This window comes from Sinohyriopsis cumingii, chromosome 15 (genome assembly GCF_028554795.1).
Source record: "Sinohyriopsis cumingii isolate HCF-2022 chromosome 15, ASM2855479v2, whole genome shotgun sequence".
In the NCBI taxonomy this organism is placed as follows: domain Eukaryota; kingdom Metazoa; phylum Mollusca; class Bivalvia; order Unionida; family Unionidae; genus Sinohyriopsis; species Sinohyriopsis cumingii.
In genome coordinates, this window is record NC_142975.1 from 57,850,784 (window position 1) to 57,866,487 (window position 15,704).

At 37.6% G+C, this 15,704-nt stretch overlaps 1 protein-coding gene across 1 annotated transcript; it reads left to right on the forward strand.

The window, feature by feature from the left end:
* Positions 1–5,977: 5,977 nt before the first annotated feature.
* Positions 5,978–11,987, forward strand: LOC149781861 (patched domain-containing protein 3-like). The gene is made up of 3 exons (XM_089935019.1): positions 5,978–6,980; positions 8,706–8,912; positions 11,941–11,987. Exons 1-3 carry the CDS (start codon positions 5,978–5,980, stop codon positions 11,985–11,987), a joined length of 1,257 nt encoding a protein of 418 aa, XP_089791145.1.
* Positions 11,988–15,704: the final 3,717 nt, after the last annotated feature.

The following is a 15,704-nucleotide window of genomic DNA, read 5'->3' on the forward strand; positions in this document are numbered from 1 at the left end:
AATTGATTTTACTACATTACATTGACCATTTTCAAGATACATACCGGTATACAATGGGCAACAAATGACATCGAATTGGTCAAATTTTCTTATCAAAGACTCAATTATAAGACGGAAAGATAGAATGCTAATTTAAAGACTAAAACTCATAATTTTGCGATCATTGGCATACAGTAATCAATCAGATAATAAAGCTAATGATAAAATTCAATTAATATTGAAAAACATCTACTTTACCAAGTTTAAATGAATTTAAGAAATGTACTGTTATTAATTAATTTTTACATGTGATGTTAACATTACATAAACAGTACATATATACACTTGGGGGCTATTGGACAATTCGGCCCAAAGACAATTCGGCCCAAGACAATTCGGCCCAACTTGGACCGAAAATAAGACAATTCGGCCCAACTATAAAGACAATTTGGCCCAACTCGAAAGACAATTTGGCCCAATTTTATAATACAACTGACAATAGTTTTAACAAGTATTTATTTTAACATATATTTTGACAATTCTTATATACTATGTTTTTTACCGTATAGTTCAAAATCCTTGCATTAGGTAACTTAATTATTCATTCTCATTTTAATTAGTTTGTAAAATAGAATAGGTTGAGAATAAAATTTGAAACATTTGGTGAACTAGATAAATGTTTTCTGAAGTTATAATGGTTAGGAGCTTTCTGATATCTGTAGGAAAACCGTCCCAAATTTCTCTGCAAACAAAATCTCTATTTCCGCCAAAGAAATTCAGCCAGTAAACACCTGGCATTCCTCTACTGTATATGTAGACTTTAATTACCATGGTTAAATTAAAAGAAGGAATAAAACAAAATATACTTATATATGTGCCCCCAAAACAAATTCAGAGTAATTATTTTATTTAGTAAACAGTGTTATGTGCCTTAAGAGTTAAATCTAAGGAAATAAGGTGGGATATAAAACGTGGGAAAAACAGTTGCCACATGTATGGTAACTTGTGACTGCAGATATGAACTGCTAAAATGAAGTCTTCAGCAACGTAAGTTACAACAAAATACGGCAGTTTATTTGCCAGTCAATTACTAGTGCTTATATACACACATTGTAGCACATGGTTTCTTTGAAAGTATGTTAGAAGGCCAGTCATTTTCACTAGATAAATGCAGTGATTAGGATTAATTGACAATTAGTCACACTGGCCTTTATGCGTGTGTACTTTAGTTTAACAGTTAGCTATTATTCAGCTTAGCACGGCTGACCAGAATATGAAAATTGGGGGCTTATCCTGGGTGGGTGGGTGAATAAGGCGTCTGACAGGGAGAAATGGCGCGTCACATGGGTACTCGCACACTGGGGCAAGGGGTGGGGACAATAGTCGCCTCTCCCAATTTCACCTTTAAGCGTGTTTTGGCTTACATCCATTAAATGAAATGACTGAGCACTACATGCCCCCCCCCCCGTCCCCCCCCCCCCCAGTTTCTGCGGGCGCCTCTTGTGCGAATTTCACCATTACTGGACCTGGAAGATCGGTCAATATTTATAGAATCCGGCACTTATTAAAAAAATGCCGCGTGAAAACCTCCCTATTTTCTGTCCCAATCTCACTATTTTATATATTTATTCTCCCTACTAGGCTTTTGAAAAGTTGACAGGTATGCCGGACTCCAATTTCAACAAGCCCAAAGTGTCCCCTTTTATAATATCGTCTCACAACGATGTAATCGTTACACTTCGAATATAAATTTAATAGAAATGAATTACACTATTCCCATATCTGAAATGGTCATGCTTTGCATTATATACATGTAGTAAAATCCGACTTCAAACAAATGTTGCCGCTGTTCATAAACTTGTCAAAATATAATACACAGCGGCTTATAGATTTTCATTCAAGGCAATATTACGCATAATACTTTTGTTCTTGTACATGCATCTATGATGTTTTTGATTTGCCTATAATGGGTTGTTCCCCACTTCCTGATCCTGCTTATGCAAATTAGCACAATGGGTTCACCCACTGCAACGTATTTCAAAGAAATGTTTTAAATTATATTTCCAATATTAAAAAAAAATATAACCTTTATTAAAAAAAAAAGAGAAAAAGAAAAAAAAGAATTCTTTAATTTAAATTTTTTGGTTAATTGTTTTTTTCTTTTTCTGAGACAACTATAGTAAGGGATACACTGAAACTATATGGGGAAGTAAAAAGTGATGCCATCATGGGGCTAAGTCACACGGCACTATGCGAAGTGAACAGGCTCATGAAAGAGTCTTTGAAAACACCCCATGTAGAACATAAACAGACAAAACAGACACAAATACATACTGGGTAACTACTGGGTAACACTTAGTTTAAAACCTTACTAACTTCTTTTATATTTTAAAAACCATACAGCTCCCGCACTTTATGGTTGACCATTACACAATAATGTGGTCTCATAAACAATTTTGGATCTTTCAATAAAGAATAATCAGATAAACTAAATAAAGGAGGCCTAACTCGACCCAGGAGAAGCACAGAGAATAAAGAAGTGTGGACCTTGGATCGAGCGTAACCTATCTATCAGCATCCTTAAAACCTATTACGAGGAACGATACATATTAAATAATACTAAAAGAATTTTTTTTTTTAAAACAAAATTAAATAGTACACCGCTCCATCGTCAAAATTCGAAAACCATAAAACAAATTAAAAGATAAATATAACATATCATAACGGATCTTAAATTCAAATTAGGAAGAAATACAACAGGGAAAGATATTTGATCTATACTTGATGTCTCAAACATACAGAAAATATAGCATACACACAATATAGCACCACTACATATAGCAAACACTGATACCTAGGCGACCTTTAGCAAAGGTCACACAAATTTAATGGGAAGGAACTTGGAGCAAGGTGACGGAAACCAGGCTCGGACGAACAACCTTTTAGATAACACTAAAGAAACATAAAAACCCCATCAAAAATTCTAAAAACTAAATTTTTTATATAAAATTTTGTTTTTAAATAAAATATACAACACATCTGAGGTTGAAACACACAAACATAAAATACTTTTATTCTTTTTTGGAAATGGGGGGTGGGGGTGGCATCTGTCTGGTGACCCCAAAAAGACGTTCAACACATCTCATTTGTTATTGTTGATGTGAAACTTGGATTTGTACCTGACCTTTTTTAAAATACCTTTAATTGCCGCTATTTAAAAGGTCGTAGAGATAATTTTATATTAGTTCCAATCATTACAGATTACCGTTTTATACTTACTACATGTACGGACTTAGACTGAAAGTTTTTTTAAATGTATTTTTTTGGGGTTGTCTTTTTAAGATTACTGAAAATTGTGTTTTATCGGAACCCGACCGTGTCAGGGAGTTTGGGAGTACAAATCGTGTTTTTAGTAAAGCTTCGATTTAATTAAAATCGAATCTCAACTGCACATATGACAGTGATAATCTGATTTAGACTGCGCCGTGTTATGGCACGTATGTCAACATTTTGAAAGTACATTTACTCATATCATCAGCATGATCAAAGTTTCATAGGCACACTATTTTTTTTTCTACAAGCTCGACAAGCACCTCGGTTGGTATACAAGACAGGCCCGAACTAAAATTAGACGGGCCCAGGGCATTGGGCTATCGGATTTTTTTTTTTTTAGCTCTGCCTATGCTGTTCATATATCTGTTTCGAACCGTGAGATTTTTCGCTGTATCAGTTGATAATTGTTATATACGGTGTTATCGTTAGATTGATGATCAGGTAACTAGTCATAAAAAGTCTGCAGAGTGACCCAAAAAGTCAGATAGTACGACAATTTAAAATCACATCTTATTGCATGTTTTTTTTTCTTCTTCGCTTTTTAACTCTATCTTATTTATTTTAATTTTCATGAACGGAGCGGATTACCTTTTTTCTTCGCTTACACCTTTATGATTCTTTCTTCGTTTTCCTATTTCCAACTTCTTAATTCTAACTTTTAATATTTTTAAAATTAAGGCAGCCACTGCATTCCATACATATCGTGTCTCTATCTATCTATATATATATGTCAGTCTCGCCTGTCTTAGTATTTCATTAGTTTAGCAAAAGTTACACATTTTTATCGACGTACTGATGTGTAAATAAGACGTCAACTGGAAGCCGCCGAGTGTTTAAACGTGCTTGACTCCCGACTGAAAGGGTACGGATTCGAATCCTATCATCGGATTAGTCTAGGGCAGCTACCGTGATTGTCCTTGGCAAGGCACTTTCCTCATATTTTGGAAGACACAAAAAAATCTACCTGTTTTGCTGTGAAATAATGCTGTGACGCTGTGAAATAATGCATCAAGTCAAACCCGCACATCATCTAATCGACCTCTTAACGTGAGACGAGCATGTACAGTGACTAGCTCTAGGCGTATGTAAGTGACGGTCCTTCGGCAATAACCTCTGATTGGAACAACCACTTCCGCTTCTTTGGGCACTTTTTTATTTTCTTGTTATCTATGCCGGTTTTGCTCTTTCCAGGACAGATCCAGATCTGCCGTCGCATAATGAGCCGACAGACCCTATTTTATGATGTTTGATGGAATCATCAACGGAAAAAATAGTATATGCCCTGACATACCAACTCATGAAGCGTTTGCATATATTGGTCTTAAGTGTTAGCAGCTTTGTGCGCGTTACACGCAAGTAATTCGGTCTTAAAAGGTAATATTTAATCAGGTTTAACACATATTATCAGGTGTAAATCATATATAATGTTGACGTATCTGAAACGTGTGGCAAATTGCCTCATGTACAATCATGTATATTGAGGAAATGGGTGTCATATTCCAAAAGTGGGAAGAAACTTAGAATATAACAAAATACATTAACCATACATGATTTATTTGCTGTCGACATTACAGGTTGTACTATGTAATTGCACTTCGTTTTTAATTCTATCTGCGATCCAAAGAATCGCAATACTGACATGAATCGTCGTTTAAAAGTGCATGTATATACGGCAGTTTAATTGACGAAATCACGTAAATTATTATTTGTTAAATACGGTTTAATTACAGGATTTCAGTTTTTTAAAAAATCTTTTTCGGAGGCGTCATTTTAGAGTAAATCGTTGTTTGATGAAGTCAGGCAATTGGTAAGTCTCTCTCTCTCTCTCTCTCAACTACATGTGTTTAATTTGTAAGCTACGTCTAAATACAGTTGATATCCAATTCTTTTGAATTAGAAAGAGCTACGATTTTTCTTTAAACCAATATTATGCCGCCACATTGCACATAAATATTTGTGTTTCTCCTTTCTGTGCACATGTGCCAAATGTTTGGGTGAAAATGTTAGGTCTTAAATACATGCGAAATGATCCGAATCGAAGGAAATCCCGATTTGATACAAATAGATCCGTGCCTACATTTTAACATACTAGCGGTTTTTAACGCGGTGGGAATCTTTATTGTTGTATCTTTAATAGGGCCATATGTTTGAGATATACCGTGTTTTGTATGTCGCTTGCAGCTGTTTTCTACCGATTACTTGGAAAGGATCTAAAAAATTCGATCCCAACTTCATGATTTTTGTTAAAATAGCTTTTATCTAATACCCTGACTACTGTATGTCCCTAAATAATCACCAGTCTATACTGCACTGTAAACTGGTTCCAGGCTAGTTCTGAGAGTAGGCATAAATGCAAGCGTATGTGTTTATAGGACACGTCCACGTATTTGACTTCTTTGCCTGCCAGCCTGCTCGCATGTCTGCTCTTCTGCCTGTTCGTCTATCTTGGACGATTTATCTATGTCCTTCGACCTTCACTTCTCTCTCTCTCTCTCTCTCTCTCTCTCTCTCTCTCTCTCTCTCTCTCTATATATATATATATATATATATATATATATATATATATATATATATATATATATATATATATATATATATACACAAAATCTTATCCATTCACTGACAATATGGTTTCATGACCTCTTTTCAGTTCATATACCCCAGAATGTTTGGAGATAGGATATATAGAAAGGTGGATACAGCTATAGGAGAATCATTTTTCAAGTACGGCTTATTTCTCGCAAGGCACCCATGGAAATTCCTCCTTGCCTCAGTTGCCATCAACAGCCTCCTCTTTCTTGGGTTACTGAACCTCAAAATGGAAACCGACGCCGTCACTATCTACACTCCAATGACAAGCCAGAGTATCAAAGACAGCAGGAAAATACAAGGAATGTTTCCTGATGTAAGTGGTTCCAGTTTCCAAGAATACCAAAAGGCTTCCTTTGGCCTTTATGCCGAGGTAATTGTCAGAGCAAAGTTGGGAAACGCACTGAACATAACTGTTCTGAATGAAATGAGGAGACTATATACGTATGTCGTATCCATTTCTCTCACATACGAGGGCCAAACAGTACATTACGAGGACTTCTGTGCACGCCTCCATGACACATGTGCCGTTGGAGGAGATATTCTTCTGACTCCTGAGTTTGAATCACTTTTAGCTCTTGGAAACGTTCCCTATCCAGTATTCTTTCACCCATCCAAGGGACCGGTATATTACAAGAGATTCGTAGGAAGTCCAGTTACAAACAATTCTGTGCTTGTCTCAGCCCCTATGATGAAATTAACGTTCAATTTTCGGACAGACGAGGAGCGATATGGAAGAATGTTTGACATCTGGAAAGATGAATTTATACACCAAATGAACGTGTTCAGTTCTGATGTCATCGATGTTGCATATGCGCATGTTAACTCTATCAGTGAAGAGATCAAAAATAACATTTTGGGAGACCTGTTGATTTTCGTCGCCAGTTTCACACTCATGACGCTCTACATTTGGTTGGCCTTGTGCAGGCCGGGGAGGGGCTGTCTGGGCCACAGACTGCCCCTTGGGACCGCGGGGCTGATGGCTACCATTATGGCAATCGGATCAGCTCTTGGTCTGCTCTCAGCATGTGGAGTCGTTTTTGTGACAGACGCAGCAGCCATGCCTTTCCTGTTGATCGGTAAGGCTTGTTCGGCTAATAATTTCCAATATTGTCAAGATAGGATAAACTGTTGGACAGGTTACAAATCTGCAGGCTGCATAACTTAATCGAGCAAAGGCATACTATTGGCATATCATATCATTAAAATAGAGATTTATATGTGATTTAGCACGAATCGTGAGGCGGGTGCAAGCCACATGCAGCAGTCACATCTTAGAGTCTCAATTAAATCATGGTCTTATTTCGATTAGAGAAAGATTACTGACTTCACAGTACACAATAGCAGAGGGATAGTATTTAGAAATTATTTTTGTGTCATTCGTTCACTTTCAGGATCAGTGTTTCCCAGCACGTAGAGACAAATTGACCCCCTCCCCCTCTCTCTCTCTCAGAAAATGAACGTGAATCAATTGAAACGTTTCTTGAGTAAGTTTTCTTAGCCTGTTACTCTGTGCTCTGAAGATGCTTATTAGCAATACAGAACTAACATTAAATCAGCTGTGTCGCCTCCGGCATTTTCGTTGTATTAGCCACACCCGTGTCAATTAAAAAAAGTACTTACTATTTGTTTAACACGCCATGGAATACTCAGTACTTGTTTAATTTACATAGTTGTGACTAATACAATGAAAAAGCGACACGACAGGAAATAACTAACTTAACGTTATTTCTTCATTGTCAACGCATTTTTGTTTTACTTCCGCAATTTAAAATTTCTCCACTGGTACAGGCCAGTCAACGATGCGTGCCCAATCTGATTAAAACCATATATCCACTGTTATACACGAAGATCTGACAGTAACCGCTCAGGGGTTGTGTTCTGCTAACCTATGTTATTACCATAACCGCTAATTTTATCAACAAATCAGATGAAGTCTTATATTGTCGCGTTTGGAGACTGAGCAGTGTAGATGAAAAGCATGAATGCGTACTAAACGATTTGATTCGCTTTAAGATTTTTGAAAGCTCCATTTACATTGGCTAATTTAAAGGTCACCAGAACATGACCCTTAAGTGGTGGTCGTCAGATTTTCAGGAAGGACAGCGGATAACTGATTTTAATCAGATTGGTGCGTGCCTGGCCTCGTGAGCAGGCTCCATGCTAACGTTTTCTTACAAAAAAATTGTTACAATTGTGTCCTGGAACGATTGAAATGCAAAACACTACTTCTTTGTACACCTCTCCAACCACAAACGATATTCCTGGAACAGCCACTGAATAGCAAAAGTGGTATTAGCATATAAACATGATGTTTCCAGTCGGTCTCTTGGATCGTACATAAGGTAGAAAAATATGTATGTACCATCACGTGTCTTGTCTGGCTAATTGATGGACGAAATCGGGTCGCGTTCAATACAATCCCACTCCACGGAATTTAGACCATGATTAAGAACGAAAAATCATCAAAGGTTAACACAGTACAATAATACCATACATGAATAAACTTCACACACACACACACACACACACACACACACATATACATATATATATATATATATATATATATATATATATATATATATATATATATATATATATATATATATATATATATATATATATAGAGAGAGAGAGAGAGAGAGAGAGAGAGAGAGAGAGACTGGGCAGTTGGCAGACGAACATACTAAAGATATGTGTGGATTGAAAATCTGGTTGAAAAATTGATTTAACAAATATCTTTTAGCATTCTCAAGTACTGGTGTCATATTCTTTGAACCTTCATGTCCTTTTCTGTTCAGGAATCGGTGTAGATGACATGTTTCTTATCCTGTCTGGTCTAAACGAAGCCCTTGAGAGGGAAAAAGACTCAGTGGAGAGGAGGATTGCGGATGCACTTCGACTAAGTGGAGTGGGCATTACGGTGACGTCACTCACTGATTTTCTTGCTTTCATCGCTGGGGTCTCATCTCAGTTTCTGGCAGTCAGGAACTTCTGTATTTTTACAGGTAACACGGGAAGTGGGCATAACCTTTCCTCTTTTGACTTTAATATATACTCTTCAAGTCCACATAATAGATTTATCTTTTTATATTTTTATGAATATTTCAGGAATAACAGCAATATTAAACACAATAAATGCAGTTTCATGTATCTAAGTGGTCTTATGTCTTTAAATAATTGCAATACCGATGGTAAACGTCGGTACTGATGAGCTTTCCTATTTGTAAAATCTAATTCTGAGCATGGGGTGAATAAACAAGAATACCCGTAACCTTGAAGAACTTTGAGGTCAGTCATACGGATTATACCTCCAACGTATGCCTACAGCTGCCATTTGCATCACCACGCCTGTTTACTAAACAACGATTAACCGAGAGCGAGATCAAAACATACTAATCAGGTTATCTTGCATTTGATTCGCTGCGTTTGTTTGTTATTACCACTCCGGAAGCCATATTTTAATTCAATTGGAGTAAAATGCCTTGCCAATGGACACATCATGTTAGCAGACAATGCTCAGTAGTGAAGGGGGATAATATACGGACAATGGGAAAATGCATTACAGAAAACAAATCTTTTCGAAGCATATTCTTACTTCTGGACCGTATATGAGAACTCTCTTCAGACAGCCTTGTCTCTCCACATAAATTCTTCTTTTCCAAACGCTCGTATCGGTGATCCGGATAATTGTCCACAATGATCTGACATACATGGGTAAGTCAGTACGGAACAGCAATGACTATACGAGAGTAGATGATTATTGGTGTGATCCCTCTCAGACTTGCATCATAGAAGGGACCCCCTAGTGCCGAAAGTTAAAGATTTTTTTTTAAAAATGGGTTTTTGTTTTTCCCCATCGTGTAGATTTTTGTTTGTATTAGGTTTATTAGAATTTCGGTTTTAAATAATTTGGATCAAAGGTTTGCACACCTCCCTATTCTAGTGTATTAATATCTCCTTGACCCTGGCTGGTTTTGGAGTTTATTTATATATAGTGATCCTTGCCATGTATCAATGGTGTCCAGTGTTTGCTATGTGTGTGTACTATTTATTTTGTATGTTATCTTTTGTTTTGTATGGATTGGTTATACAGGATCTAATTAATTGAGTTGTTATTTAAATAAAGCTCACATTTTCCTTTTAATCATGGCTTCTGTTAGTTGCACCGTGTTCATTATATAATTCGGTTGGCAATACATGTACATTTTAGCAACCTGTATACGGTCCATTAAGTTGATCTTCGTGTGCGACCAAATTTCTATTTGCGTTTCTATCTTAGTAGCTCACGATAGTTTTTGTGAGCAAAGTTCTTCCCAAATATTATTCCTAATGTTTTTACTTGTTCCTTAATCAGATTAAGTGGGGAACCTGGATGGTTACCTGGCCAGTTGCCAAGTAATAAAATTTCCATTTTTTTTATCGTCACAGGCGATATCGTTTCATTTAATAGACTATCTTTTTTAGCACCCCTCTTTTAATTTCCATTCTTCACTACCCTTTTTATATAAATGTCAAAATTTCCCTGCCCTAAATTTTATCCTTTGAGTTATTTCTTTCTCCAATTTTTCCCATTGTTTGATTTTTTTATCTTCTGATTCTTCTAATGCTTCATTTTTATTTATAAGTTCAAAATATTTTGCTTAAACCCATTGTTTGTGTAGTTTTTTGTTTTGCTATAATACTTTGTTATGCGTTTAATTTCTTTTTTAAACAGTTCCCAATTATTCATTATATACCCAGTATGATTTTCTTTTAATTTATTCAGGTGTGTGCGACAGTGCAAACATACTCGTCGTCGAGCATGAGAGCACTGTTCATTTTCCACAAACTTTGTCGCCACTTAATTGTATTCCTGAAAAAACAGGTAAAGTAAGACTAATTTATGGTCCGATATTTGTTCCTGAACAATCACACATTTTTTTATTATGTTAGTTTGCCCTTCTGATACATAACAGGTATCTAAGTTGATTTCCTTATTATCATCATATTTATATGTATATTCCCTACTGTTATTATTTAAGTGTTTAAAGGCATCTTTTAAATTATTAGTATTTAAAAATATTCTTATCCATTTATGCATTTTTTTAAAAATCTATTTTCGCGAGTCTTTCAGTTTTATCTAGGTCATTCATTAACCAATTAAAGTCCCCTCCTACTACACAAGAGTATAGAGAATACCGCTGAATATAGCGGCTTGCATTAACAATAAAATTAATTTTTCTTGGATTTGCTCTCGGTGGTACATATATATTGAAAATATGCCATTTATTAAATTTTAAATGGACTAAGCGTCTTTGTAGTTCATCTGGTACTATAAGATTTCCCAGGTTTAAGCCCTTGCTGGTCCGCCGAGCTATTGTTGCCATCCCATCTTTACTTTCGGTTGGGTGGTTACTGGTAAAAACTAAAGTGTCAAGATCATCTTCTAGTGTTTTTACCACATGCTCCGGCATTCCGTGTGTTTCTTGTATTAGGGTTACATCATTGTTTTCAGTTTGTAATATAATTCTATCAATTTTGTTAGTGATACCGTTAATGTGCATAGTCAAGATATTCAGGTTTAGTTCCTCCATCATGACAATATACTGGTATTATAAAAAAAATTTTGTAAGTGATATCTATATAAGTTGATTAAAATGATTAATAGTTAAGCTTGTTAGTTTTAGTTGGCAGTTCTCTTTGCTCTATATTCTTCCAGGCTGATAACCCTTCTTTCGCCTCTGTTCAGGGAGACAGTGCGCCTTGTTTGTTCTTTTTCTCTCCTGTAGTTTCCTTGCGGGAGTCTCTTGTTTTCGGTGATCTGAAACATTTATCAGTTCGGTTATGTCCGTTTCGGAAGGAGTTTGGGTTGTGGATGCTTTTTCGTTTCCTTTTAACTGGCAATATGGAAGTAGACCTCTTACGATCCTGGTTTTCCCTCTGTTGTTGGATTGGGGATTCTCCTCCTGAGTTAATTGTTCCGGTTGATATTTCTTCTCTCCCTTCTAAAGCAATTGATATTTCTGGGCTTTCAGTAACTGTTGAATTTTTTAGATTCTCTCCAAATTGCTAATATTCTAGGACACAAAAGGGGGCTGTAGACTTTTCCCCCAGCTTAAATTTTCTTTATCTTCTTTTCTGGACCTTTCTTGCCCTGGCTTTGGCCCTTTTTTTCTCAGCGGAGCTGGTTTGATCTGCTGCTTCCCACTTCTAGTCGTATGTTGAGTTCTCTTGACTGTCTGTCCTGTTGTGATGACTCTTCTTTCTCCTCTAAAGGTTCTGGCACCGCTTGTAAGGTCTCTATTTTAGCATTTCCTGTTATTTCTGTAGTAGTTGATACAGCTTCGGCGTACGTTTTCGGGGCCGTGCTTGGAGATGCATTGGTCTGTGCCTGGTTGTGGCAATGTCTGGGGGAGTGACCAAGTGGCTCCACATCAGTTACAAGGACGGTGGTTCTCACATCCGTTGTGCCATGTTTTGATGTTAATTCCTATGATGTAGAAGAATGGGGGAATCTTTTTGACATCATCCATGGTAAACCTTAGAACTCTGACTCCCCTATACATTGTCGGAAAGCCGAGAGTCTTGCGCCTGTTCCCAGTCGGAACTATCTCTGTTTGCCATGCCACATAGCATGATGACGATGCAATAATCCAGATGGGTAGAATTTCATCTCGTTTCCTCTGTCATGGACACAGCCCCCAGCAAATTTGAAATCAAAGGACTGCCTGAAGATTGCATCTATCTGAATAGCAGTTACTTGTACTTGAAAGTGAAAGTTGTAGACTCGGACACTACGGATCCAGATGGTGATGAGGCACTAGCTACCGTCAACACTTTCATGCATTCCTTGTTCAGCTCAGTGGATTTGTACTTGAATAACAAACTGATCAACAGTAGCATGGATACTTACCCTTATGGAGCCTACAAGGTAAATCTCTTGACGTACAGAATAGAGGTCAAGAACACTCATCTGGATGCCTGCGTGTTATGGAAACCTGACCAGTCAGGCAAGTTTTAAAACCTAGATAACAGCAATGCGGGCTTTATAGCCCGTAAAGATAAGATTGCTGAAAGCCGTAGTTTAGAACTGATGGATCGTTTGCATTTGAACATGTTGTTGCAAGATAAGTATTTGTTGAACTGTGTGAATGTCCGCCTGAGACTCAGTTGTAGCAATTCCACTTTCCAATTGTTGATTAATGCTGCTGCTTCCAATTTCAAAACCTGCATCGAGGAAGCCAGACTCTACGTACGACGCGTGGAAGTGTTACCTAAAGTAGGAAACGGCATCAGTCACACTTTGAGCAGAACAACCACCAAGTATACGATACGACGCTTTGAAGTGAAAACTTTCACCATTCCCGCTGGACAGCGATCCATGATCGAAAATCACCTGTTCCAAGGACAGTTACCCAAGTGTTTAATCCTTGGTATGGTCGAAAATTTAACCTTCAACGGAGCCTCCGATGAAATCCTTTTGAGTTTTAGCATTTCAACGTGTCCAAATCGCACCGCTACGGTGGTCTAGTTGTTAGAGCGTCCGCCTTGGATGCGGAAGGTCGTGGGTTCGATCCCCGGCCGAGTCATACTAAAGACTTACAAAAATGGTACTAACAGCTGCCTCGCTTGGTGTTCAGCATTAAGAGGTTAGTGTTAGGATTGGTCGACCTGGTGACAGGATTATGTGACTGGGTGGGATATCGTGCCACTTGTTTGCGGCATGATGCCCCAGTGCTAGACTGACATCAGTATAAATTGTCACAATGCAGACATCGTAGCGATATGACTGAAAAATTGTGAAAGCTACGTTGAAAAGCCAAATCACACACACACACACACACACACACACACACACACACACACACACACACACACACACACAAGTGTCCAAATCGAAGTCAGTCGAGCTGGCAAGACCTTGTGTACCCTTAACTTTGCCAAGAAGAATTACCTGAGATCTTACTTGTACCTATACGAAGCTACCGGACAATTAGGGACCAACACCAGTCACAGTATTACGTACGAGGATTATGCAGGAGGCTATGCTTTGCGGGTTTTTCATTTCACCTCAGACCAAGGCTGTGACGAGGGACATTTCCACTTTATAAAATTCGGCTAGTTTCGTGTGGAACTTAAGTTTAAAGAAAGGCTTGACGACACAGTGAACGTCATCTTATATGCCGAATTTGATAGTACCATAGAAATTAACAGTTTGAGAGAAGTAATTCTAGACTATTAGAAGCAGTGGAAGTTTGAAATCGCTCTTTGAATAGTGGATAATCTATGGTAACCGAATATGAGGATACCGTGGAAGTAGAAGCCCAAGACAAAAGTGAAGAGAACATAGTGATGAAGTCCAGATGGCCAGAACAAGAACAACATTTAGTCTCCTGTTTTGCCAAACACCCCGCAGAATAAATTACGAAATTGATCAAGAAAGATTGCTGTGGATGTCAAAACGATCATCCCAGTCAAATTCAACACGATAAATGTTTGGTGCTGAGTCAAGAAAAAAAATTGGACGAGCATCTGGATGAAGCTTCAAGTCTCATCTTGGAAGAAGCCGTGTTGCATCAGCGGTATAAAGACTTGCGTGATCATTCCTCTCCTCGATTGATGACTCTAGATATCCATCACATCGAAGCGTTCTTGGCTCAAAGTGCGAAGACGAAACGAAGAAACGGTCACTTGTCAGACATTTTCAAACAAAAAGTTCGGATTGAATTGATAACTTATCATTACCTGTGAAGACAAAAACAACATAAAACTACAAAAGAACACAAGAAATGGATACCTGGGAACATTATTACCTTTCGAACCACAGTTCGTACACTACTTCTTGGAATTCTGTCGTGTGTGGTAAAGATGAACTGCCTCATCGCAAACCTAAAGACCATCAAGCTTGTGTCATCAACACGGACGACGGTCATCTCCCAGGAACCCACTGGTTAGCCGTCTACTTCCCCCGTGATGGTTGTGTAGAGTATTTTGATTCTTATGGATTGCCTCCTTTGGAAGACGATATCATCGACTTTATGAGAAGAAATGCTCAGACAACACGATTCAATAATGTGAAATTACAAGGCACAGATTCCTTGGTGTGTGGACAATATTGAGTGTATTTTCTTCATCAACGCAGTCTTGGATATTCTTTAGAACATTTAGTAACTTTTTTGACCGTCACTCTTCTAGAAACGATGACAAAGTAGATCGATGGTTTTGTGACCATTATGGTTATCTCTTGTCTTTACCTAGGAAACGTAATGTAGATCAATGGCCCAATGACTTCCATCAGTGGAAGTTTAGCTTCACTTCACAACGTTGCCTTCCTTGTCAAAAATAGTTCGTTATTTGAAAAAACGTTTGTTTGTTTGAAAACATGATAATTGTTGGTTGCTAGTTTTTTGAATAAAAATGTGTTTTTAAATAACGTGTCAGTCGTTTGTTTTCAATTTTTATCATGATAATGCTCTTTCACTTCTCTCTACCCCTCACCTTCAAATCAAACTATCATAGCGTTCCGCGCTTGAACCATATAAAGCGAGTCAGTCTCCAGTCTGACCATCCATTGTTGACTAGTCCTCCTATGAAGATATGTTCAAAGCTAGCCAAGCTGAACGAAGCTTACGTGAATTTACATCGTGTCAGGCAAAGTTTGATACCCAAACCTGAAGAGATAGAGAATGTCCGAATGTTGAAAGGGACCAAAAACATGATAGAAGAGCTCGTCACTGAGGAAATGAAAAAAGAAAAAGAAGAATGGACGGATAAGTACAGACTTCAGAAGCAGAGAGAGAGAGAGAGAGAGAGAGAGA